This window comes from Pituophis catenifer, unplaced genomic scaffold (assembly GCF_029215685.1).
Source record: "Pituophis catenifer annectens isolate HBS135680 unplaced genomic scaffold, rPitCat1.0.hap2 SCAF_1, whole genome shotgun sequence".
Lineage (NCBI taxonomy): Eukaryota > Metazoa > Chordata > Lepidosauria > Squamata > Colubridae > Pituophis > Pituophis catenifer.
Window position 1 is genome coordinate 119,478,315 of NW_027256881.1, and position 27,796 is coordinate 119,506,110.

At 36.8% G+C, this 27,796-nt stretch overlaps 1 protein-coding gene across 1 annotated transcript in view; it reads right to left on the bottom strand.

Annotated features, from left to right (window-relative positions):
* The window catches only part of ADGRB3 (adhesion G protein-coupled receptor B3), a 487,840-nt gene that overhangs the window by 333,604 nt on the left and 126,440 nt on the right, over positions 1-27,796 (bottom strand). Inside the window, exon 2 of the mRNA XM_070954680.1 lies at positions 7,858-7,968. Coding sequence (XP_070810781.1) covers positions 7,858-7,968 — 111 coding nt within the window. The remainder of the gene's footprint in view (positions 1-7,857; positions 7,969-27,796) is intronic.

Consider the following 27,796-nt stretch of genomic DNA (forward strand, 5'->3'; position numbering starts at 1 on the left):
AAGCATTTTTGGAAAAAAGTATACAATGAGTTAGAAAGTAAGTATATTTCCAAGGTAAAAGGAAAACCAGGTGACGAGTGGCATTAAGGAAAAAGCAAACCTAATCTTGTATGTTAATTTATTTTTATAATATTTGTTGTGTTTCCCAAATTGTAATGAAACAAAATGAAAGTGGAATCTTAGAGTTCTTCATCTCTTTGTCAAAGAAACTGAGTGAGGCGATTTCTCCCAAAATTTTGTGAGATGGGAAAGTATGACTTTTATTGCCAATTGTGAGTGACAGCAGGAACAGTTGTTTTACTTTCTTGGGATGAGAAAGAATAACTTTCTCTCCCTGTTAGGACTAATATTAGCAAAATGATGACTGCCCACCATTTTGTATCAACCAATTGCCAAAGGCTTAGCATCATTCTGACAGGGTCAGGCACATCTTGGAGAAATTTCCAAGAATAGTCTGCAGAGCAGTTTTCCCCAATGGGGTAGTGAGAAAAAGGGGGGAGGGAAATCTATTTTTCCCATAAAAGCTTGCTTACTTACATAGAAATCTTATTTCTATAGCTTTCCATCTCACAAGCAAGTAACTCTAGGTGGCATTGAATAAGTTTGAGAAATGTTGGCTTACGCATGAATGACTAAATGTGTCAGCCATGTTCAAGCGTAAAACTATTAGATACAAAAGAATGACTAAATTATAACTTGTTCCTTCAGTGTGAAGGTGCGGTGTTAACAGAAAGAGACTTTTCTTAAATTTAACGTATTCAATATGTGCTTTACTTTCAGACATACTTACTTTTTTCTATTAAAAAGTCCCTACTCCAAACTTTATAATGCGGGAAGGGCAAGGCTATTGAATGGTAACAGCAAGAGAAGGCCGAGATGTTACGAGTGTGCTGCTGTGCTTCAGATTCAATTCTGAAAAGGTCCTTTAGTTTGCATGGGGATGGAAATGTAGTACCTACCATAGCAGTTACATCATTTCTGGGGTTCATGTGGCAGCTATGCGATCCCAGGGAACAATGTGACTGCATTAAAGGGTGGTAGGCAGATAAAGCACTTTTTTTCTGAACTGTTTCTGAAGCTGTGCACATCCATTGTTCTTTTCCTCTACTATGCTTCTGAATCCTGCCCAGTTTCAAATAAATACAAACCATTCTACTCTTGTGCCCTAAAAAAGACCACGCAACACTTTTTTTTAGACCAGGGGTTAAGCTAAACCAAGGGCTAAGCTCTAAGTTTTTGAATGGCATGTAATGAGCCACATTCCAAAAAATGGGCAGGCCAAAGCAAAGGAGTAGATATATTCAGAACAAAACTTAATATGATGAAATATAAATCCACCTTAAATTAAATTAAAGTATGATAATGTTCCATATATTGAACATTGTCTTCTTTTGTCACCTTAAAAATAAAACTCAGTAATGGTATTTGAAGGGGGGGGGGCTTGCTTTCCTGGATAATTACAAAGATACAGATAGTCACTGCTCTTATCAAGTTTCTGACTTTCCACAGAAACAAAAAAAAATGTAAATAATGTCTTTCTTTTATGCTTTTACAGAAGAAGACATTCAGTTCATCCATATTATCCTAAAATCAATTTAAGGATAAAATCTAGCAGCCCTATTCATTTCATTAAGAAGTGGAGTGAGAATAATGTGAATCACTTGTGTTTATTTATTTTTTGGCTTTGGCTTGATATATGACATCTTATATGATTATGCTTAGCCTACTTCTTAACTTTTCAAACAGTAAATAGCCTAGTTCTTAATTTTTCAAACAGGAAATAATGTTGAAACCATTGAAGAGTTCCTAGGGTTTTCCCAAGCAAGAAATATATAGTATTTTTCTCTTTCTCTTTCTCTTTGCCTTTTCCCTTCCTTCCTTCCTTCCTTCCTTCCTTCCTTCCTTCCTTCCTTCCTTCCTTCCTTCTTCCTGCCTTCCTCTTCCTCAAGAATAGGAATGAATGTTTTCCATTCCTATCAAGTGAGACATGTAAAATAGTCTCTGTAGTTAAAACATTGAGATGGAAACAAAACTTTACACTATCTATAACATGATATACTCTGAAATATATTAACCAACATTCTAGTAAGACATCTCTAGGTTCAACATGTCTATCTGCACAGAAATCCTAGTGCTAAATATGTTATTTTTTTTTTTAAAGTTTCACATCTAGGGAATGAGACTTTGGCAATGTGGTTTCCGAAATATAACATGACTCAAGGATTTTCACTTACTGCATTGGTTGTGACAAGTGTTGATGAATAGATTGATTGACAAAATGAAATGTATCTAACTAGAAGAAATCAGCCATTATCATAGATATGACTGACATTAGGTTAAAAAGCAGGGAGATGGATAAGGCATCTCAAATATGGAATGTCTATGGAGATTCTCAGTCATCCAGGTCATGGTGGTCCCAAAGATGCTTTTTTCAAGAGGCAACTGGACTTTCTTGTTTTTCTTTGAAGACGCTTTGCTTGAAGACGATCCAAGAAGCTTCTTCAGCTTCAGAAGCGAAACGTCTTCAAAGAAAAACAAGAAAGTCCAGTTGCCTCTTGAAAAAGCACATTTGGGTCAAATATGGAATGGGATTTTAAATGTTTGCACAGATTCATTCCTATCTCATTGTCTGCTTCAGACATGTAAATAAGCGACAAGAGCCTTCAAGAGGGGCATATATATCTCCCCTGAACAGCCTTCAGGAGCACATATATCTCTCTGTGCCCCTCTACATTCAAAGCTGGGAGCAGGAAAGGAGGGTACTATGGCTGTGTAATGTGACTATGTAATATGATGTAGTGAGGGAAAGTAGGAAGCCTGCTCATCTGCTTCACAAAGATTACGAACTGTTAACAAAACAGTGAAAAAATTGTTAAAGATTTTTCTTATTCAAGATTAGTAGAACGAGCTAACAGTGCTCTGTTGTGGGTAAAAAAAAAACATTTAAGGTGTGGTAAATGCTGAGAGTGTTAGGCTATAAACAGTATGTAACTTTAGGAGGGATTTGAATTTTGACACATGCAACTGACTTATGAACTACTCTGCTGCCTGTGGAAGTTTTTCTAGGTCTGCCTTCAAATACTTCACTGATGGTTGTGAGACCATATTGAACGATATAAGCTGAGATGCAGAAGCCTGATTGGAAAGGAAAATTTGGATAATTGAGGGCATCACTCCATTTTGGAGTTTTCCCCATCCTTCTCTGACCTTGGTCCAGGGGTGGGCTTCAAACATTTTAGCAGGGGGTTCTCTGCCCGGTTGCTGTGTGGGTGTGGCCATGATGGGTGTGGCCTAGTCAGTCTCCTGCACCATAGCGGGGATGGTGGGGGTGGTTTGCACCGGAGGTTTTCCTTGAGCCTCTGGGAGGGAGAAAACGGCCTCCCCAAGCTTTGGAGCCAGAAACGGGGCCATTTCTGGCCTTCCCGAACTTCTATTAGGCTTATTTTTCACCCTCCCCGAGCCTCTGCATGTGCCCTGCACTTACCTACATCCAAAACGGGCTGTGTGGGGACTCCTGGGAGGGGCGGGGTGGGCGGGGCCAGCAAGGAGTGGGATTTTGGGGTTCTCCGCACTGCACAGAATCTTAGCTAGAGGTTTTCCCGAACCTCTGCAAACCCCCAGCAGCCCACCCCTGCCTTGGTCCCATAGCTTAACGATTCAATGGAGTCTCTATCTATGGCTTTGTGTACTGGGATAAAATCTGCTAGAAAAGGATAGCACGGGAAGTTCACATCTACCAGTTACATTTGTACCTTAAATCAGGAAGCAATCTGTTGGTTTGTTATTGAACAATTCTAGGATTCATTAGATAGTGGAATAGGTTTTTGTCTGTGGCAAGTCAGAGGGGAACAAGCATATGACTGCACTATTCATGTCTCAGGAGACAGCTTTCCACATTGCATACACCCCAGTACTGAGCTTCGTGCACTCCATTGAATTAATTAGTCCTTACTGTCAACTGGGATTTAACTTTCACTCATGACTTGCTCATGGTAATGGGACTGAAGATTAAGAAAGGGCCCTCTTCTCTGTGTCTAATTAAAAGTTATATTAGAAGTATTTTCTTGACTGCACCAAGCCTATATAACTAAGACATGAAGAGATGGCAGCTATGGAATACATACATATTATTTTTATAATACATGCCAGAATTCTAGAAGCATATGCTGCCATTAGTCGTGCCTGAGCAAGTCCCACACATTTTATTGAATGTACTCAAACCTTTTTAAAAAGAGGTACATGTAGCACATAACCCACTGAGTTAATTATATCTTTCCCCCAAGGGTTTGAATAGATGCTGGACATTTAGGAGGGCCCTGTGGAATCAGATCGTCATACAATGATTTGCATTAAAACATCAGAAGGTTTAATTTTTGCTTACATTCAGCATGAATTTATTTTGTCTGGAGCAGATTCCTAAGGTCTTGCTACCATCCTAAACACTAAGAGTGATCTGAACTATAAACAAATGCAAAAGTACATTTAAAAAGTAGCCAAAGTAAAATTGAGTAAAATGGCCCACAAATCTATATCACACTTACCTGGATGATAATTTTAAATTCTTAATACCTAAAGAGAGGATAATATGGAGGAAAGCATAACTCATGGTTGGAGAATATATACAGTCATGCTGCAGACATGTGCTGTTAGGGCCAATGAACACTTGTGGACTTTTTTTTTTTTTTTTGAAACATGGTGATGATCAAATTCTTCCTCCAATGAACATCTAGCACTTTCATTTAATATATTCCCCACCCACCCTCCCCTCTTCACTGAAACTAAAATAAAAAAAGATATATGATAGGGATACTTCATTATGAACCCACATCAGTTCATGTCAGTGCAGGAAAAGGGTCTTTTCTTGTTTTGAAGGGTATACATTTATTTGAGAATAAAAATCCTACAGCTTCTTCATCTACAAAGGCTTCTCAGTTCCCTTCAATGGAAAAGGCAGGACACATATGGGAAAAACTAGTCTTCCATTCTCCACTGAAGTGAAAGTGTAGCTGCCTGAAAGCAGAAAAACTGTGCATTCACTAGAGAAAAGCACAAAATGTATTCTGGATGGAGGTGTTTCAATGTCAGCAGTGCAGAGTAACCAGACACATGAATGCAGCATAAAAATAAGGGATTTTTTCCCCTTAAAATATCTCTTACATCAACATTTGACTTTTCCCCCATTTTTAATTATTTTTTGTTTAAAACAGAGAAATGAGTTTATAGATATCACAGCAAATCCATTCTGAACAATTTTAACTGCTACTCATAAATAAATATACGATATGACAAATAATCAGAGTTTATCACCTAGGCTTTTTTAAAAAAAAATACATAAAGGAAAATAAACAAGGAATAACTTCAAGTCACAGAAACAAATGAATGCCGTTTCTAATTCCGCTTATCAATCTTATTAATTTCCGAGCAAGTACAGATAAATGTAGATGCATGTTAGGAGAGTCTAATAATGCTACTGAAGGCAATACAACATTAATTTTATCACAAGAAAAGAAAAGGTTCACAGTGAATCACATATGCAATGATCAGTACTAAAAGAAAATCAGAATGGAAAAAGGAAGAGATGGACTAGATATTAGTAACTGTGTTGAAAAACAAGAGCATAATATTTTGCAAAATGAATTAACCTACAATATGCAAGCTACAAGTGGCTTTGCTCTATGTTAGACAAGTGGTTTTTGTTTGAAAAGGCTGATATAAGATACTTGATTATCAAATCAGGATTTTGGAAAATGCTTTGGGGAGTGGATTTAAATATTCATTTTCTTTGAATCATAAGAACATTTACTCAGAAGGGCAGATGTATTTATAGTGTTGTTCTCTATGGATCACTGTAAGTGTGTTGAAGTACGTGCTTGAGCATTATTTCATCTACAGGCTACTATACTGTAGCAGACAATCGCACCAGTGATGGGTTTCAATTTTTTTTTACTACCGGTTTTGTGAGCGTGGCGTGGCTTTGTGAGCGTGGCATTGTGGGTGTGGCAGAGGAAGGATACTATAAAATCTCCATCCCCACCCCACTCCAGGGGTAAGCTACTATAAAATCTCCATTCCCTTCCCACTCCAGGGGAAGGTTACTGAAAAATCCCCATTTCCTCCCGATCAGCTGGGACTCAGGAGGCAGAGAATAGATGGGGGTGGGGCCAGTCAGAGGTGGTATTTACCGGTTCTCCGAACTAATCAAAATTTCTGCTACTGGTTCTCCAGAACTGGTCAGAACCTGCTGAAACCCACCTCTGAATCACACCATTTTATGGTAATTCTGTGAAAATACAAATCAGACTGAGAAAACTTGGGTCATAAGAAGCTGGCGCTATATGGCTGCTTGAATGTCCAGAAAGGCCAAGTCCTGTTGTGATTGCAAAAGAGAGATGTGATTAATGTTCTTTTAAAAAAAATCAAGATAGTACATTTTCAGTGATGTATGGAACCTCAATTGGATCAAAGCTAAACACTTTAAAAATAATCGCATAACGTTTTTAACTATAATAAAAGCAATGGGAGTTAAATTGAATTGGACTGGATCATATCAATATCTTCCAACTCAGATTATCAGCTTTTCAGGTCTTAAATTATAGTTCAAAGAACCTGTTTTCTATTTTATGAGATTAAGAGATTATCAAAAATTATTTATATCAGAAGTTTATTTGATAGAATCATGACTGTCTACACACAGAGCCTCTACAGCATAGAAAACATTTCACACTGAAATGTACTGTAGGACACATGGAAGAATATTACACAGATGTGTGTAGAGGGCAGATCACATGATTCCTTCCTCCAATATCAGAACATCAATATGGAGAAAATTTATCTCAATGGCCTTTTATTTGCTGTTGCTTTATTTGTGTCCATGGCCTCACTGCACAAAACTCAATCATACTGGAGAAATAACTGTGTGCAGAAGAAGCTCTATATTGGCCAGATTACCAGTTATTTTGTGCTTGATGTTTGAGTGACCTGATGATATGTATTGGGCCATAAAATATGTCTGCATTTAGGAAAATCAAATGGCTAGATAAAATGAAAACTGCCTTGTATTAGGTTTCATCATTGTCCACCTAATTTAATGATTGGTAGGGAGTAGCTTGAGGGTAAATAAATTTCCAGCACTGTTTGGAAATGCTGAGGGTTAAACTGGATATACTGCTGCTTGTGAAGGAGGTGCTCTGTCACTTGAGCACAGCTTGTAATTTTTAATCATACCTCATTTCCTAATATGAATTTATAGTCACTGTGCTTAAGAAATGCGGTATTCATTCTTGTTGAATTGTTAATCATAGGGAAAGGCAGGCTAAAATCTTTTGCACATTTTTCTCTATGTCCCATTAGTAAAAACGGGGTTGATTTCTAAATAGACATGGGTACACCATAATACAAAATCTAAGTAGAGTATTGAGACACTTACTTGTGCTATTTATTGAACGTAATTTGTCACCCAGTAATCTGAATCTGAAGCTGTGAAACCTCTGCCATTCACTCTACATATTTAGATCTTCTTTTTTAAACACACACACTTCTTTTTTATACACACTAAATTATATACTTTTTTCTGAATGTGTGATTAACTATGGTTTTTAAACTTAATACAACTTTCATATTAAAATAAATATGTTTTAAAAGCTTCATATTGATTGCATGTGTATTGGACACTTGTCTAAGTCTTAGATCTTTTATTTTATGAGTTTTAACTGGTGGTTAAAAAAAATAAGAATAAATGGCTTTTTAAAAGTATCAGCTTAGAAAACTGACAAATATGCAGCAAAAGATTATGGAGACATGCAGTGGCATTGCTAAAATTAAACACAGTAAGGAGATAAAAGGTAATTAATGTATTACCAGTTTGTGCCATAAATTTAGCAGCATCAGCTTGTTCCTGAGGGACCCTTTTTTCATGAACAGATCGAGGTCGCTGACTTTTAATTGTATGATCTCCCATCATTCCAAATTCTAAAGACAGAATAAAGGTTTATGAAAGCTTGTGCGTAGACATTTCTCAAAAGGTCACATACTATCTCATGCAGTTGTTTGACAAAAATACCTGAAGAGGGCATTAGTAGAACATCAGTTTACAAGGCCTGTTTTTGCTTTGTTTTATATTGTTTTAAATGCCTCAACCTGTGTTTGGAAAGAGGTTTTAATCTAAAACTTGTTTAAAGTTATTTTTTTTTAAAAAAATATATATATATAAATATTTCAGAATTGTGATACATTAAAAAAAACAGCCGTTGTACAAAATCAGTTATTTAGGCTACATACATTATATTAAGAAATAATATTTAAATCAGTGCAAACCACACCAGAAAACTACCACCAATGCATTAAGTGGTGTCATTCTGCAATAAAGCTTGGTGCTTCTTGCTGAGATCAATGGTTTTCCTGCTTAAGCCACCCAACCAGTGGAATGGCAAACAAAACTTTCTCGAAAGCAGTACAAATGTATTGTAATGACGGGGCCAAAATGCCTTGTGTAATCTGGATGCAAAAGCAGCTGTGTTTTACTTTCATTGCTTCAGAAAACTCTCTGCTACAAAAGACATGGAAGTCCCTGGGCTTTTTCCTCCCTGCTGTTCATTCTAAAACAGAATCACTCTTTGATTTTAATAGGGGGGAAAAGCCCATCTTAAAATCTTCTGCATGGAAATCATGAAATGCTATTTAAAACACAAGACAGCACTGCTAATTTTTCTCAGTGCCTTTGGCAAATCACTTAATCTCCAGCAGTTTAAACCTAATTTTTTTTTATTGCTCATAACTATGTGCCCCAACACCTTTAAAGTGCAGCATCACAACATATGGCATTATTTTAGAAATAGAAACAACTGTTCTGGCAGAATTAGCATCAGTGTGACAGGCTCTACTGTTCATTGCCACAAGTAGCATGCACAGATTTCATAACCCAGAAACAGGCAGGCCTACACCAGTAATTGCGCTAAACCAAATTTCCTTGTTCTTTTTCTTAATCTTCTTTTATGAACCAGGTAACCAGGAGCCTCAATAGTGCAGTGGTTAGAATGCAGTATAGCAGTCTGACTCTGCCCATTGCCAGCAGTTCGATTCTGACCGGCTTAAGGTTGACTCAGCCTTCCATCCTTCCAAGGTTGGTAAAATGAGGACACAGATTGCTGAAGGCAATATGCTGGCTCTGTAAACCACTTAGAGAGGGCTTTAAAGCACTATGGAGCAGTATATAAGTGCTATTGCTATTTATATCAAGTGAGCAAGTTTGGTTAAGACATCAGGCCAGTAATCAGAAGACTATGGGTTCTAGTTTAGCTTTAGGAATGACTGACCAGATGAGTGACCTTAGACCAGTCCCTCTCTCTTAGTCCTAGGCAAACAACTTCCAAAATTTTTCCAAGAAAACTGCAGGGATTTGCCAAGACAATAGCTAAGTCAAATATTGACTAGAAGGCACAATCCTGCCCCTTCCCCCCATATATTTATAATTGCTTTCATGCTAAAGTCTAGGAGTATGAAAGAATACACATCTAGACACATATATACATACACAGGGAATTCCACTTGAATGTATATTACTTTTCAAAATTTAGTAAGAATGAACTGTGATGATAGCAGCAACTGTATCGTCATTGCAGCTACTGTACATGGAATTCTCATTTTAAGATACCTGTTCTTGTGAAAACTATAATGCCTCCTGTTAGTAGAGGACAGTTATGAAATTCATGTTGCCTGGGAATTTTCTTCTCTTCTTATATAGGCAGTCCTCAACTTAGGATCCCAATTGGAGCTGGAACTTCCATCGCTAAGCAAAGTGGTCACTAAATGTGTTGCACCCAAGCTATATGACCTTTTAGCCATAGTTATTTAAGCCAATCATGCAGTCGTTAAGCAAATCCAGCTTCCCCCATTGACTTTGCTTGTCGGAAGACTCCTGGGAATGTTGTAATTGGCAATCACATGACACTGGGAAGATGCAGTCAGTGTAAATGCATGGTAGTTCCCAAGCATCCAAATTTTGATTACGCAATCTTGAGGATGCTGGAATGGCTGTATGTGCAAGGACCAGTTATAACTCACTCTTTTCTGCGCTGTTGTCATTTTGAATGGTTGGAAGACAAACACAACCTGCATTGACGTAATTTTCTTGTCAAATATTAGGATAATTTCTTAAAATTGTTTAATTGTTCAATTTCATTCTTTAAAATAGAACGATAATAAAGAGAGCATTGCAAAGAGAGCATATTTGAAGAAATATAACATACATTTAGTCAGGGCATGATTTATTTTAGAAACAATGATTATGTAAAAATGTATTATTTAAAAGATGTTTGATATTTGAGTAACTTGTGAAATTAGAATTAGTCAAAAGTTATTTGAGTCGAAAATGACTCAAATAACAAATAACAATAACAGAGTTGGAAGGGACCTTGGAGGTCTTCTAGTCCAACCCCCTGCTTAGGCAGGAAACCCTGCACCACTTCAGACAAATGGTTATCCAATCTCTTCTTAAAAACTTCCAGTGCTGGAGCATTCACAACTTCTAGAGGCAAGTTGTTTCACTGATTAATTGTTCTAATTGTCAGGAAATTTTTCCATGGTTCTAGGTTGCTTCTCTCCTTGATTAGTTTCCACCCATTGCTTCTTGTCCTACCTTCAGGTGCTTTGGAGAATAGCTTGACTCCATCTTCTTTGTGGCAGCCCCTGAGATATTGGAACACTGCTATCATGTCTCCCCTAGTCCTTCTTTTCATTAAAATAGACATACCCAGTTCCTACAACTGTTCTTCATATGTTTTAACCTCCAGTCCACTAATCACCTTTGTTGCTCTTCTCTGTACTCTTTCCAGAATCTCTACATCTTTTTTACATGGTGGTGACCAAAACTGGATGCAGTATTCCAAGTGTGGCCTTACTAAGGCATTATACAGTGGTATTAACACTTCACGTGATCTTGATTCTATCCCTCTGTTTATGCAGCCCAGAACTGTGTTGGCTTTTTTGGCAGCTGCTGCACACTGCTGGCTCATATCTAAATGGTTGTCCACTAGGATTCCAAGATCCCTCTTACAGTTACTACTATTGAGCGAGGTACCACATATACTGTACCTGTGCATTTTGTTTTTCTTGTCTAAATGTAAAACCTTACTTTTTTCACCATTGAATTTCATTTTGTTAGATAGCGGCTAATGTTCAAATCCTCTGTATCTTAAGCCTATCTTCCGGAGTGCTGGCTATTCCTGCTAGCTTGGTGTTGTCTGCAAATTTTATGAGTTCCCCATCTATCCCCTCGTCCAAATCATTGATGAAGATGTTGAAGAGTACTAGGCCTAAAACAGAGCCTTGGGGTACCCCACTGCATACCTCCCTCCAGTAGTGGGTTTCAAGTTCAGTCACTACTGGTTCACTCGTGGGCGCATGCACACACTCATGTAACACTTCTGCACATGCACAGAGACGTCTGGGCGGTGGGTGGAGCTGCCACTACTGGTTCGCCCACCACTGCTTCCCTCCATGTAGATGCAGTTCCATTGAGGACTACATTCCATTCCAACTCATTCCAATCATCTGTGTCTAAACCCATAAATAATAATAATCTGCCAAGGGTTAGTACTACTCTGCAATTGGTTTCAAGTTCTGGTAGTCAATCAACCCAATCTCCAGCTGCAAAATATGGTGACCGCACTATATTAGAATAGTCTATTAGAATAGTTTCCATTTTTGTCACTATCGTTTCTTGCTTTCTGACAGTTCCTCTGCGCACAGAGAATGAGCAGTCAGTAGTTACTTTTTCATCAAGTGGAAAAAGCAGCAAAAAAGGAACAGGCCATACCTCTCACCCTATTGGTTCTGTCTGAAGTAACCACCAGCACCAGCACCACCATCACCAACAACAACAACAACAACAAGGCAGTTGATAAGAGTTTATGATAATAACTTTATTGTTGTCGATACTGAATCTTTCCTAAACTGGACCCTTAGAGGAAATCTCAATCCCATTCAAGACTCTTAAAATCCTGAGATAGGAGTAAGGGTCTTTTCTGATTACCTGAACTCCCAGCTAGTTCTTGAATTGTCCTTCCTGTTTCTCTTGGTAGAAGTAAAAATAGCAAGCCAGTGCTTTGCTAGCTTATCTAAGACCATTTGAGAGGCACAAGCAAGTCAATGTTGTTCCAGGAAAGGCAGAGTTTCTAATTACTGTTTAAATTTCCAGTTCTGAGTAAGGAACAATAACTTTCTTGAGGTTCCATGTGCCAATGAACCTAGCCACAACTTTAAGCCTTTCAAAAACTGGACAATTTACAGCAATATATGCAAACCTCATGCAAAAGAGTGCAGGCTTAATGGAAAGAAAGCAAACGTTCAGTTGATCAGAGAGCAACTAGAATGATTGGGTGGGAGTAGAAATTTCTTGAATTTCACCTGTTTTCACTGGGCAACAGCAATATTTTCAGAGCCAATGTTTGCAACAATGATATGGCTTTTCTGCAGGAAGAGCTTCCAGAAGCCTTGAGGAAAACACCATGTGGAATCATTCCTGATGAGAATAGGCCTTTATATAACCGCACAATCTTTTGTTAGGGTGCCACAAGACTATGCTTGTAGATACCAAACCTATCTGCAAATCATCTGATATGTTGCCGTTGGCACATGTTGCTGTCCTTTTATTGTTAAGTTTCATTTCACCATAAAGGCACCTGATGCTCTTTTTGACCCATATCCTTTCTTCTGCAGTTTTCTAATTCATTTCGGTCATACAACGTGAAAGTGCATAAAATGGCTAGAATCATTTGCAGCTTCTTCTCATTTCATCTCAACGTTTCATCTCAAGTGTTCTCTCATCTCTGTATTTTGCTGGTAGAATTTTGTTTTCATCACTAGATGGCAGGAGATGCCTTAACTTGAACTGCAAATGAGCTGCAGTAAAATCAGAATCTAACTACTCTCCCTCCCCACCTGCCTTTCTCTATCTCTCCTTCTTTCCCTGTTCCAGAAAATCAAATCCAAAAAATTAGCAGCAGAATATTCTCTTGAGGAGAGCTTGAATAAAAACAGAATCCTAAGATTAAAAACCTAATAAAGGATGAGAAAACTAAGGCAATTCTGAGAGTTTTCTGCCATCCAGAAAATGCCTTGCTAAATTAACTGGATTGACATGACTGAAGTGTTGGAACAGATCACAACTGTACTCTTTCCTAGTTATGATGTGCCACATTTAGAAGCATAATATTGAAGTCTTGGTTTACATATCCCCACATGCAGTTGTCCCTAATAAAGTCTATCTGGAAGAAATGTGAAATAATCCATAGCATGAAGGCAAAGATCTAAATAAAACACAACAATCAGACATTGTCAATAATTATTTCATGCCAACCTGGACATTGGAGTATGATTTGGGGGCATAAGAATGTTAATTAGAATAAAATAATAATAATAATAATAATAATAATAATAATAATAATAATAATAATAATAATAATGGTGTATGTCAGTGACAAAAAGTATGATTGAAGAACCAGGAGCCCCTGGTTCAAATCTCATAACAGTCACAGTTTCAGGAAAATGTCTGAGATGAATCTGTTTCTTGTGTTCCCCTCTCTCCTTTCTACTATCAGGTTAGCAGAAATAATACTGACTTGGCAAAGTTGTTGTCATTATTGTTGAACTGATACATAGCTATGATTTAAATACTAGACAGCCATACATAAATAAATGTGCCAAGTATGACTACAAATATGGCTACAGTTCCTCTGCTTCACAGCATAATAAATTCAGCTGGAAGTATGAAAAATTTCCTCTTAATTTACAGGACAGCTAAATTGTGCATCTTATTCCTATACATGCAAACCTAAGGCAAGTGTTGGCTGTTTATTTTATGGGAAGATGGAATCAATTTCTTTGAATTATTCAGAATGTGTTGTTAATTTTGGCTGGCTGCCTCAACACACGGACATTAATGCAAAGGGTTTCCCACTCCTCTTCCTAGTTGGGAGGGATTTTCACAATAGCTGGTGGAAGAAGACTTAACTCTCCCGCCCCCTGCAGTTTAGGGCAATTTCAGTTTAAATTCCTTCCTGTCCCATCTTTCCATGATTAAAGAAACACATTAAAACTAAGCTGATGTGGCTAAATATTAACATAGTTTAAGCCTCTTAAACTTAGGTTAATAGGTTAAATCTCTCTCACTTTCAAGTCTGTTGCCTATTGGGGTCTTTCTCTCTTTGTTTGTGTATGTTATATGTGTGTGTGAAGAGAGAAAGAGGGAGGGAGGGAGGGAGGGGGGGGACAAGAAGATGTACTATTCCTGAAAATGGGCAGCTAAGACCTAAAACAAAATTCCTAAAACTGTTTTAATATAATTTGAAAACCAAGAAAGGGCAGAAATTGCACAAGATAGCTAAATCTCACTTGATTACATGATAGGTTATGGTCATTTTCTTAACAGCAGGGTTTTTAAAAAAAATTTAAAAAACATTTTTTTTGTACAACCTAGTTGTCTTAGTCATCACAAAGGTTCTCCAGTAAAATCACATGGTAGCGCTCACTGTCATAAAAGATTGCCAGCACAAGGACTAAGGCCATTTCATTAATTCAAGACCTTTAATTTCAATAATCATCACAATTGCTAGATGAGAAAATATAACAGCTTGTGAATGTGGTCATTTGAACTAATCACAGTGGTTTCTCACTTTAAAAGAAATAAGTTGTTTGTTGGGTAGATTTAGGTCTCTTATTCTAGCTTTGTTAGCGGTATTGTCTAATGGTGTAGACTAGGAGTGTCAAACTCGCGTTATCATGGCGGCGTCACGTGATGTATCGTGACTTTTTTCCCATTTGCCAAACCAGGAATGGGTGTGGCCAGCGTGTGACGCATCCGGCCTGCAGGCCCTGAGTTTGACAGCCCTGGTGTAGACTATCAATGTAGTATAGACACAAGGAAAAAGTCCTTATATCTGATAACAACCTTAGCATCAGTCATGCATGTTCTGTTCATAATCTTACACATTGTCCTTATTTTCCAATTTTGTTAAATACTCCCAGAGTCAGGGTGGATAAAAAATCATTTTTTTTTATTTAAATCGGATTTTTTTGATTTTTATCGAATTTATTTTAATAAAAAACTTTTGGGGTAAAAATCTATCGTAAGATAGTTTTCTATTTAAGATACATAAATAATTTAGTTTATTCAGCATGAAATGGAGTTTAGTTATGTAGCATGAGGCTGTATATTCTGCAACACTGGGACTATCGAGTCAACAGTGAGTCAAAGGAGTAACAGAGACAGTTGCTCTTTAAAAATTATGATTTAAATCGAGTTGATTTAAATCAAGCCTTTTTACTAGTGATTTAAATCATGATTTAAATTGTGATTTAAATCAACTCGATTTAAATCAAATCCACCCTGCCCAGAGTATTAAAATTTCAACTCCCTGATATTATATACAGCATGCTGGCTGTTTCATTTTGGAATTGCAGCCTTAACACATTTAGAGAGGATCAAATTGGGAGCTGCAGTTCTACATTAGTGTTTCTCATCAAAGGCTGGAGTTCTGGGATTTATAATTCAGAAATATTTGAGGGCTTCCTCATCCTTTATTGAGAATTAAAGGACATAATGAATTTAATGGGGCTTACTTTTGAGCAAACAGAATGAGAATTGCATTTAAAATATCCTTAATTCTTGCCTGAAAACAAATGTGTTATGTTCTAAATTATGTCATTTCATCTCTTCTTTTTTTAATCTGAAGTAACCTTGAGCAACTGTTTACATATAACATGTAAATTGCATTTTATATTTTCCATTTTTGACGATAATATATTACATATTCAATCTTCTACTGAATGTGTGTGTGTGTGTGTGTGTGTGTGTGTGTCATCCTGTTAATACCTTTAGATGTTTCAATTACTATTCATCTTCCTAGTTTATAATGCTAGGAAATGTGGAAGAAACGAGAAGACATTCAGCAATAAACTAGGCTAACTCAATTACAGTAAAAACTGATACACCAATGGAAGACTTGAAGAACAAGAACAAGGGGGTCCATCTACACGGTCACTAGGATTGAACACTGACTTGATCTCACATAATCAACAACAATCAACCTACTACAGAAATGTCTGACCTCCAGACTGTCAAGGAAAATGAAATTAAACAAAAAAATGTGTGATATTCACAGCATTAGAATACTGTATTAATATTCACGATAAATAATATGCTAACCATTGCAGATACAACTAGATTGTATCTGGTGTGTTGTTAGCTAAATGGAACAGAGACAATTGTTTCAAGGGATTTCTACTTCATTTTACTTCTAGCAAGCTGTACACTGTCTAGGCAGACAGCAGAACTGAGTTAATACCCTAGTTGTTTAGTATTTGGTTAAGAAATAATTTAGAAAACATGGACATTAGGGAAATAATCAAGTCTAAAAAGTACATAAAATGAACTTAGTGTATTCTGTGCCAGTAACTATAGAACAAGATGAAGCACTCTAATTATAGTAGCAACTTAAAACTAAAGCACCTTAGAATAAAATGGTGTTTAGAGCTTCCTGACTCTTTAAAGGAAGTATTTCCTTACAGACCTTGCATTGTAATCCTAATTTATTCTTCTCAATTTTTTTTTTGTTAAATAGAGTACAGCCATATATGCTGTATAAAGAAGATGACATAAATTATGTATTACTTTCATTAACCATAATAAAAAATATTGGTTCCCCCCCCCCATATATTAAATTTTGCTGCAGTTGTCTTCGAAACCCCTTATCACCTTACCATCCAAGGACTACAATTCTTGCTCGGTTGATTTGAAAAATGGCCATGCCTCACTTCCCAGATTTATTTACTGCAATATAAATTCAATCCAGTTCATTTGCTGATCATCAGTAAGCATGCTAGCCAAGACTGTCATTATTGCTTTATATATTATTAATGCAAAATACATGCTTCATAGCAACAGCAACTCCATAGCACAAAAATTAGTTGGCCAATATTTTGCCTATATAGGCCAGGAAGGATGGTCCATGGTCAGCCATGTGCTAGGGCAATTTAGCTTAGGGTCTACAGACCACTCTCCATCCTGACCTGAATGAAAAACTGAATGCTAGAAAGCAAAGTTTCCAGCCTCATTTTCATTTATACAAATGTCTTTGGAATACATATGGAACTTTATATGTAGACAATCTTTAAAAATAAAACTTAGTAAATGGCTGCAGTCCAGTACTTTATCAAGAAATGAATTTGCCTGCTCTCTGTTCCAAAAAGATAAAGTCAAAATAAACTGGATTGAAACACAGTGTATTAAACTGATCTGCAACTATATTTCATGACATATTTCCCCGAGAGTATGTTTTATCTCTTTGAACTCATCCAGAGTTACTGTACTTCTGAAAAGAATTGGGCATAGAACTATACAATCGGAATCAAATTTATTGTGTTGAAATGGGATTTAGTCTTAGGTTAAATGTATTTAGGACTTCAGGGCACAACTGTCAACCTAAATATATTCAAAATACATTGCAAATGTATTTCACGAGGTTGGATTCTTATATAACTCTACTTAGAACAGACATATAAGAGCCAACAGAATTTGTCATTACTAATTTAAACTTCATTCCTTTTGGTGATCCTACTCTAAGCAAGAGCATCTAAAATTCATCTGGTTTTACCTGTAAGATATTTTTGGACTATTCTCTAGATCAGTGTTTCTTAATTTTTTTGCTTTGATGACCCTTCCTTTTGTAAAAATTATGGCACATCAAAAAAACCTCTTGTTTTTTTAATTATATTTCTCAATATTATCATATTAAATAGCAATAGAAAAGATATTCCATATTAATATTAATAAAATATTTTCCTGAAAAAAATCCTGTACTTTTTAATAATAAAAATTGTTAAACAATTTAACAATTGTTAAATAAAGAATAATGAGAACAGTGTCATCATTTTAAATCTTTGCCGATATCTTTAATATTTGGCAAATAATTTTGATTTTATGAACCCTTGAGAAGAGAATTGAAATTTAGCACATTCTTTCTCTCAATGTTCCTTTTAAAATTAAAATGCTTACAGAGTATTAAAATATTTGAATCCCCCTGTATAAGTTCCCTATATTTTACATATGTACCAAATAATTTATTTTCAGTTTGGCTAGAAGATCAAAATTATTTGTTCATGTTGTTCTACTTTACTTAAAATGGGATGCGGTGGCTCATTGACAAAGACGCTGAGCTTGTCGATCAAAAGGTCGGCAGTTCAGCAATTCGAATCCCTAGTGCCGCGTAAAGAGATGAGCTCCTGTTACTTGTCCCAGCTTCTGCCAACCTGGCAGTTTGAAAGCACGTAAAAATGCAAGTAGAAAAATAGGAACCACCTTTGGTGGGAAGGTAACAGCGTTCCGTGTGCCTTTGGCATTTAGTCATGCCGGCTACATGACCACAGAGACGTCTTCGGACAGCCCTGGCTCTTTGGTTTTGAAATGGAGATGAGCACTGCCCCCTAGAGTTGGCAACGACTAGCACATATGTGCAAGGGGAATCTTTACTTTATTTAAATACAACCAGTCCTAGCTCTTGGCTGTAGAAAATGTCCTTAACCTGCATTTCACAGACTAGGAAGATGAAAATCAAAATACTATATTTAAAAATGATAAGTTGGTCTGGTAATCAGATGTTTACTATTGTTTAAGAAACATCTGAAAAAAGTATCATTTTGAATTTTGAATTTAAATGTCCATCTTCCTTGGCACCCTGACAAAATTGGCTGAGGGATACCCAGGTCATATAGTGGCCAGTGACTCACTCACTCACACACTAGGTGGCTCAGCAGCTAAAACGCTGAGCTTGTCAATCAGAAAGGTCAGCAGTTTGGCAGTTCAAATCCCTGGTATAGGTCTCCTACGTGAGCAGGGGTTGGACTAGATGACCTCCAAGCTCCCTTCCAACTCTGTTACTGTTGTTGTTGTTGTTGTTGTTGTTGTTGTTGTTATAAGAATAAAATAAAGGGAGACCTGTGTCTAAGGCATTTTAGAATTGGAGAGTAAAGGCAGGATATAACAATATTTATTACAACTAGCTAAATAAATAATGCAGCTGTCTAAATAAATAAGTGCAATATAATGGTTTTATCCTTGATAATCCTTGGTAAGGATTGTTTTTGGCAAGTGCTAGAATATATTGCATGTTTGCAGAAGTTTACCCTTTATTACATCCAGTGACCAGAATTCCACCTAAAGAGGATTAAAATCAAAGCATGCAAAATAAAAAGATAAAAATAAAGGAAGGAAGTTTCCAGAACTATTCAAAGACATGTATGTAACTAATTTAACTAATGTCTCTTGTGTATTTCTTGAGAAGGAAAAGCATTGGATATTTTGATGGAGCTAATTCAAGCCTTGGAAAGAAAAAGATCACTCATGGAAGTATGAGATGGCCTGGGAGCAGTGAGTGTTCTAGGTATGAATAGAATTACCTTGGAATTCATCAGTAGGAAGAAGTTACTATGTGAACATATGAATTTAAAGAAGAAATTGTAATGGCATTTATTTGAAAGCAAGTCCCCAGAAACTCAATTGTCCTTATTAATCAGTAGATGTGCTTAGGATTGTAGGGTGTGTTAATTAAAAAGTTCCAAAGAGTTTACTGAATTTATAGAGTAGAGCAAGAACATTATATCCCAAGTAAGCATTTGTGAGATGTGACTGCAAGGCTAACTTCTAATTAGCATTAAATTCTTTCTTAAATGGAAGTTCGTTTAATATTCATATAAAGATGAAAAAGAAGATAGAAGACAAAACTGATTCACAGCTTGGCAAAAGGAAGGCATTGTTCATTCACAGGCAGGATTTTTGTCCTACCCCAAATTAAAATCAGTATGTATATTTTGGAAATTGAAGTTGGCAAGAATGGGAAAAAAAAATAACAGATCCAGAGTTAGCACTTGATAGCATTTAATAGCAATAGCACTTAGGTTTATATACCACTTCATAGTGCTTTTATAGCCCTCTCTAAGCGGTTTACAGAGTCAGCCTGTTGCCCCTAACAATCTAGGTCCTCATTTTACCCACCTTGGAAGCATGGAAGGCTGAGTCAACCTTGAGCCTGTGAGATTCAATCTGCTGAACTGCAGCTAGCAGTCCGCTGAAGTAGCCTGCAGTACTGCATTCTAACCACTGCGCTACCTCAGCTCTTTAAAGTATAAGAAATAATGCCACACGGGATAATTAAATTTCCTTGTTAATAAGACTGTTTCCTGTTAAAACATGTCAAATGATTGCACTGTTTCCAAAATTATTGGATCCTTATGGTCCAGTATATTGATCTCAAAACCAGCCACTTCTGTTTTTTTTTTAATGTATTGACACTACCTTTGGAATAATTTATCAGTATGCAGTACAAAGAAGTATATCCAACCTTTTAAGATAGAATCTTATTGTAATATAGATAGTTTAAATAAAGGTTAATATATCTGAAACATCTTGCATCATGTTTTTATTTATTGTGGGAACTTTTGCTAATATCTGATGTTTACACTATATTCATAAATGTTGGGAGCATCACATCTACATGTATTGTTGACTTGCTGAGCAAAGGTTGGTTTCATGGAGGTGTGAGGCTGTTCTGCTTTGTGCCTAAAAAATTCTGATTAGCTCTTGACACTTGCTGTTTCTCACAGCCTTTCTCCATCAGAACAAAGAATCAGCAGCTGATACTGGTACCTTCACAAAATGCTAACGGATCTATCTACTGCTGTTTCAAACTGCTAGACTGAATAAATGATTTTTGAATGCTGTTCTAATACCCATCTCTCTGGGATTTCCTAATTGGAAAAAAAGCAAATATGCTTTATAACATGATCAAAATAATTACCTTGTAAATACTGTAAATCAGTGGAATGAAAGATCAAAATACTTTCTAACTGCAGCATATGCTGTTCTTTGTCAGATGTGTAAACCAAAAATGCTTATTCCCCCCACCCCCATGGAAGTGTATAAAATTGCTTTTGATTTGCCTAGCTAGAAGAGTGGTCTAGGAACACAGTTCTTCTTCATCTAAATAGACGAAATATATAATAAAGTATATAAAGAAATGAGAGAGAGAGAGAGAGAGAGAGAGAGAGAGAATCTTGAAAGAAAGATTGAAGGCATATTATTTGTGTCAAATAATATTACCATCACACTGTTGAAATGCATGTCAGGTTCTTTTTTAAATACTCTATTTAAAAAAGCATATGATAATTGACAGATTCATGCATTCAAAATTCATGTCCTCTCTCTTTACAAGTGATGGAATATGGGAGAATAAGCATGCTGGCTTTGTCTCTTCTACTTCATATTGCCCTCCAGTATAGTGAATTAATGTCTATAGGGACAAGTGCTTCTGTCTGTGAAGATTCTGCAGGATTTAGAATTGTATTTTTTTTCAGGATTCTAAATTGTACAGTGTATCTCTACGGAGAGAAAAGGTTCTCTGATCTATCCTGACATTTGCTACCTTCAGAGATAATCAAGACCCTGAAAGCGGAAGAGTGGCAGACTAGTGTGTCATGGAATTGGGTCCCTATAAATTTAAATAAGCAAATAAATAAATGCTTGTCTTTGTGCCCATTTTTCATGTATAACTTTAAAACGCTTTGAAGCTATGAGAAGGACTTCTTTTCTAGATTTTTTGCCATCTTTTGAATACTCCAAGATTCATTCTGGCATTATATGCTCATGCGCATGATATTGATTTGGGGAAGACACAATAGTTATATGGAAGCTGTGAATACTCAACTGTCCAAACTTAAGAGATCCAAAGCAAATCTTACCTCTATACCATTATACTATATACAGTATTGTGTGTGCGTGTGTGTATGTGTGTGTGTTTTTGCATTTCATATTTATAGGCTGCATTAATGCATTTGCATGCTTTATTGGTGCAGTCCTTTTCTCATGCTAGTGTCATTAAAATATCTGACTGTGTGGGCTGTTCCCAGAAAAATCAGAACTCATAAAATCAGTGATGTAATGCTGGCTTGTGACATGTTTCTCCTTTTAAAATCACATTTAATAAATATGAAATTGGGGAGAAGGTTGTGCAGATAGTCTCATATCTAGCAGCGAGCAGTAAGCATTAGAATTCAGTTCACAAGGGGATCTCAGGAGTTTACTTTCTCTTTTGTATCCCATTGGGAATACTCTGATAATCACTGTGATAGAAGTATTGTATTATTCTTGCCTCAGTTTGTACAGTTTTGCAGATGTATAGACCTAGGCTTGCTCTCCTTCATAATATTATAAATGTAAGCACCTATTCTCCAAAGCACCTGAAGGCAGGACAAAAAGCAATGGATGGAAACTAATCAAGGAGAGAAGCAACCTACAACTAAGGAAAAATTTCCTCACAGAACAATTAATCAGTGGAACAGCTTGCCTCCAGAAGTTGTGGGTGCTCCAACACTGGAAGTTTTAAAGAAGAGATTGGATAACCATTTGTCTGAAATGGTATAGGGCTTCCTGCCTGAACTGGGGGTTAGACTAGAAGACCTCCAATGTTCCTTCCAACTCTGTTATTCTGTACTATCTGTCTATCTGCCAACATTTACCAGTATTGTAAATCTTTGTAGGGCATTCATTTCTGGATATTGAACAAAAAACAAGTATATTATTGTATTCATAGCTTAAAATTTCTTAACTCACAGATTCTACAAAATCACCTGACAACAGAAACAAATAGGCTCAAACAAAAGCTTGATTTGATCATTTCTGTCGACAGTTGCAAATAATATCCACTTAATTTCTTAAAGATACAAAAGCTGTGTACAATACTCAACACTCAGCAGACTAATAATTATGCCAAAGGCATAAGAAGCAGAGGCAAAACAAACAGGTTTATTTAAGTCAAAAAATAAAGTGGCTAAAGAAAAATGTTAGTCTCAGTGAAGATGTTCCAAGCACTGCCTTCTAATAATCCTGGTAACTATGAAATGTCTTCAGTTACTATAAGCAGTACAGACCTAATATTGTTTTAAGAGGAGTTGGGATGATCGCGTGAAATTAAAATAGCATTTTATAATATAACACTGGGAGCTGCATCATTCCAGTGATGATGGTTTGGACAAATGCTATTTTTAAGTATGAGGAGATGTAATTTTGCCTAATCTACCTTCTGGAAAATGCTCGTATTTATTTTTGAAAGTTTTGCCACCACAAATTTTTGGCAGATCTAGGGAGACAGGAAGATACTGATGGGTTTTAAACATGTTGGCAGTGAGGATATGAGCATCACCACCTTCATAATTGTACACCTATCATGTACTGGCATTATAAAATGGTGGTCATAATTTCAATTTGGGGCAACTTGTTAAGGTAAGGGCTGTATTTTCCAGCTACCCTCTAATATAATAACTGCAGGGACTAGTCTAGGCAGTTGCCCGGAATCAACAATAACTCAAAGGCATACACATGCACACTAATATACAATATGCCTTTCTGCAAATAAGATAAGAGTTGCTAGACTTTATTTGAAGCATTGATGCAATCAGGAGACAATAGACGAAATTTATCCCATTGTAAATATTATATTCCTTAATGAGCTCCTCAGTTCTTATTAAGGTTTGTGGCCTACTGTGTTGGCAGTAGAAAACAATCTTTCTTGTTTTGCACCATCATACCTGCTCTATTCACACATGAAGAATGAGTAAACCAAGACACCCATGTGTAACAAGGGTTTTTCCTGGAATGAATAACTCTGATCAATACTGAAACAATAAAGTCGAATGAAAAATAGCTTGCAGAAGACCCAGAGCGACCTTTTCCAAATCGACTGCAGTAATTTAGATAAATGCAGGTTAGTGGCCATTACCAGTTACTGACAACAGTCTCAGCTGGCTAGGAAAAAAAAATCATACACAAACATGCATACATAAATACACTTCTTCTTTCAACATCATAACATTTATGAATTGGGTTTTTAATTTATTTTAGTAAATTTTGGATGTATCTTATTGTGACTGAAGAAAACTATTCAAGGTTTTAAATACTTTCTTCCCACAAATAATTAAAAGTAGTATAACTCTTTTTTTAAAAAAAATCATAAAACTATTCCTCATAGGTAACTGCATGCCTGTGTAATTTCAGAGGATATTTTACTCTTCTAAAATATATCATTCAGGATATATAGATAAAATTTATGGAAGCATTTAGCAACAATTCTCTGCAGGTATAGTGTATGTAACTAATACCCTGTCACAAAAGTATTTAATATTTAGGATCTGTATTATGCATTATCTCGATCTGCATGTGCTTATGTATGTATGAATGTGTGTATCTATCTGTAAGCAGGCACAGTCTTCCTATGCATATAGAAGTATACATAACTTTACACATATTCATGGAGAAAGAAAATCACTCAACCCTTCATTGAGTATGAAGATGTTGAGGAACATCCTCATTAAAGGCTGAAATTAAATGCATGTACATTTTACAATATCTTAAATCATCTATTTCAAGGCTAATGTATCCAAGTCCTAAAGCATGAGAGTGACTTTTCTGTCCTCTATTTCAGTGTAGTATCAAAACAGTGATAAATTAAATGTAAATTTGCAAGAGTGGCAAATAAATGTAAATTATAACTCACAAGCCAATGCATTATAAAATGATCCACCAACTCACTGTAAAAAAGTAGAGATGATTGATAGGACTGCATGAAACCAAGACATTGTATGTGTGTGTGCATGTGTGTATCTGTTCAAGTGTATAATACACAATGATGTAAATTGTTCAGTTCTCTGTGATCTAAGAAATTTGGTTCACACATATATTCAGAAACAAAATTATTATTAGAAGACATTATGAGTACCGAAAGTTGGGCAGCTAATAAATTCAAATGAGAAATAACTAACTAAATAAATAGTTCTCTTATTTCCCAGGGCATCTATTTGAAGAACAACAGGAGAAAATTGGACTCTCAAAAGTGAAATTGTTATATTCATAAATCAGAGGACGCCAAGTAGTATCTTTTCAGACTAACATTTCATTAAAAGATACAGACTTTTACTCTATCTCACATGTAGCTTGCTTCATCAGTTGCATGGAATGTCTAAACTGATGTAGGATTTAAGTCGGAATGAGCTGGAGTTTGGAGAGGGAAGGGAAGTCAGGTTGGTTGTATAAAAGCAAGTTACATGTGAGATAGATTATACAGTAAGTATCTTATCAATTAACAATTGCAACGTGTGCAGCAATCTCTTACTCAATTCTGCTGGTAAAGTACCTTCTTTTCCAAAATAGCTATTCTAAGATCTGTGGTGGAGTGTCCTTGAAGTTTGAAATGGTCTGTAGTTATTTTGTCCTCGTTTTGAGACTTGATGTTATATAAGGGAGGATACATGGGATGAAGGTGTGGCTAACCGATGAGGGCTTATAAATCCGAAATAGATTTATCTTAGTCTCTTTAGTCTCCCAATGAGCAGCAGGGAGCTTGTTGGCTGCTGGAAAAAAAGCCTAGAAACTAGTGGATTGGGATTTCACTGAACTAGGGCTGCATAAAAATCTTGGTTTACGTAGGAAGAACCTGGCTAAAGAGAAATACACACACACACACACACACACACACACACACACACACACACACACACACATTACATACATACATACATACATACATACATACATACATACTAATCCTTTTGTGCAAAACTTGGTGTGCAGGTCCATCAATTCTCTTCTTTCAAGTCTAACTCTCGTTTCCATATAATGCCATAGGGAATCCCATGATCTGCAGTATTCTGATCTTCATAGATATAGACAGATCACAGCATTTGATCATCTGCTGTACTAAATGCCAGAACGCTTCATAGCGGACCTCAGCTTTAAAATAGCAGGCCTTTCACTTCACCATGTTCACAATTAAAGGAAAAAAATGTTGAACTCACATACATGAAAAGGTTTTAGGATATTTCAGAAGGTCTCGACAAGCACAATAGTTTTTTAGCATATGGGTAGTCCTTGGCTTATGTCCATTCATTCAATGATCAAAGTGCTGAAAACAGTGAACGTACAACTGACCCTCAAAGTTCTGGACATCACAATATCTCTGCAGTCACTTGATTGAGCTTTGTGAACTCAGGTGTTCATTGTAATTAAAACATTGCAGGGAGTCGTGTTCAGGTGATCTTCATGTGTGACCTTCCCTGCCAACTGAAAGGGAAAGTTGTTCCAGCAAGTCCCGCTAGCTTTTCTGCATTCACCCTGCACCACTCAGCACACCTTTACTGTGCTTGTGTGATGCTTCAACACTCCCATCCCTGGCCTTCCCTGACTAATGCACACTTGCCAGGCCTTCCCAGTCTCTCCCATCCACCCTGAAGTATCACTGCACACCTTATCTACAGCTTCTGACACTTTCCACTTAACAACCCATGGGACTTGGAATTACAACGGAAACTGGGACTGCTGGGAAAGTTGTTGCTAAGAAATGTGGTCCATTTTAGACACACTAATTGCTTAGTGCTGTCAATCCCAGTACCACTAACCATTTTAACCTGAGAAATAGCTTTATTATAATTTTTAAATTGATAAAGAACTTGTCTCACATGTAACTTGCATCTGCCTAACCACCCTGATTTCCCCATCTCCATCTCATCCTAATTTAAAGCCTACATCAGTTTAGTCACTTGATGGATCTGATGAAGTGAGCTTAGCTGATGAAAGCTTATCCATTTTAATTGAATTTATTATTCTTAAAAAACGCTACCAAACTCTGGATTTTTTGCTATCACAGACTCTCTTTATACAATATCTGAATTCATAAATCACAGTGATAATCCCTTATCCTCTGTTGGATGCCTGGTGCATTGGGGATGTTTAATAACATGCCTTTACTTAAAATGCTCAGCTAAATGATAAGAAGTAAGTAACTTGGCTCATTAAGAAGAACAACAACTAAGTAAAATACTTGTTGTGGTCCGCCAGCAGCCTGCGGAGCTGGCAGCGGAGTCAGACAGCAATGAGGCTGAGGAAGAACATGGGCCAGTCCTGGAGGCTGGGGAAGGCCTGGATAAGGGCTCTGTGTCAGAGGCAGAGATGGGGCCAGGGCCTCGGGGAATGAGGTGCGGACTCCAGAGCTTCCAGAGACTGATAGGAGTGAGGCAGAGGAACAGGAGGAGCCTGTTTCTAATGCACGCATGAGAAGAGCTGCCAGAAGGCAAGAGCAAGTCAAGCAAAGAGGACAACTCGGGAGTAGGGCCAAGAGATGATTGGCCCCTCCCATAAGGCTTGAAACAGACCAGCAACGGCATTTGGGCTTTGCCGAAAAACAATGTTGGTAGCTCTGTCTTCTTCTTCGTCTATGTCTTGTATTTATTTTTGTATCTGTGACTTCTGAATGTTTGCCAAGAAAGGCCTTTGGCAGTTTGCCTAATTGGACCAAGGTTTGCGATAGGACTGAGGAATTTGTGTTGGGAGGAATTTGCTTTAATTTAGTTGAATGACACTGGGAATGAAGTAATTCTCAGCTGATTGAATAAAGTTTGTTTGTTTTTTCACTGACTGATTTTCCTACTACTTACTTGGGCCTGGGTCACAACAATACTAAGTAAACTTAGTATTTTATACTAAGGTTGAAGGCCCCCAGGTCATAGCAATACTTAGACCAGGAAATATAAAAAAGAAATTCTTGAAAAAAAAGCAGTAAGAAACCATTTCTATATCCACTGCTACCACCTCACCTCCACAACAGAGACAGAGACAGAGACAGAGACAGAGACAGAGACAGAGACAGAGACAGAGACAGAGAGGGAGGGAAGGAGGGAGGGAGAGAGAGAGATGCAATCAACA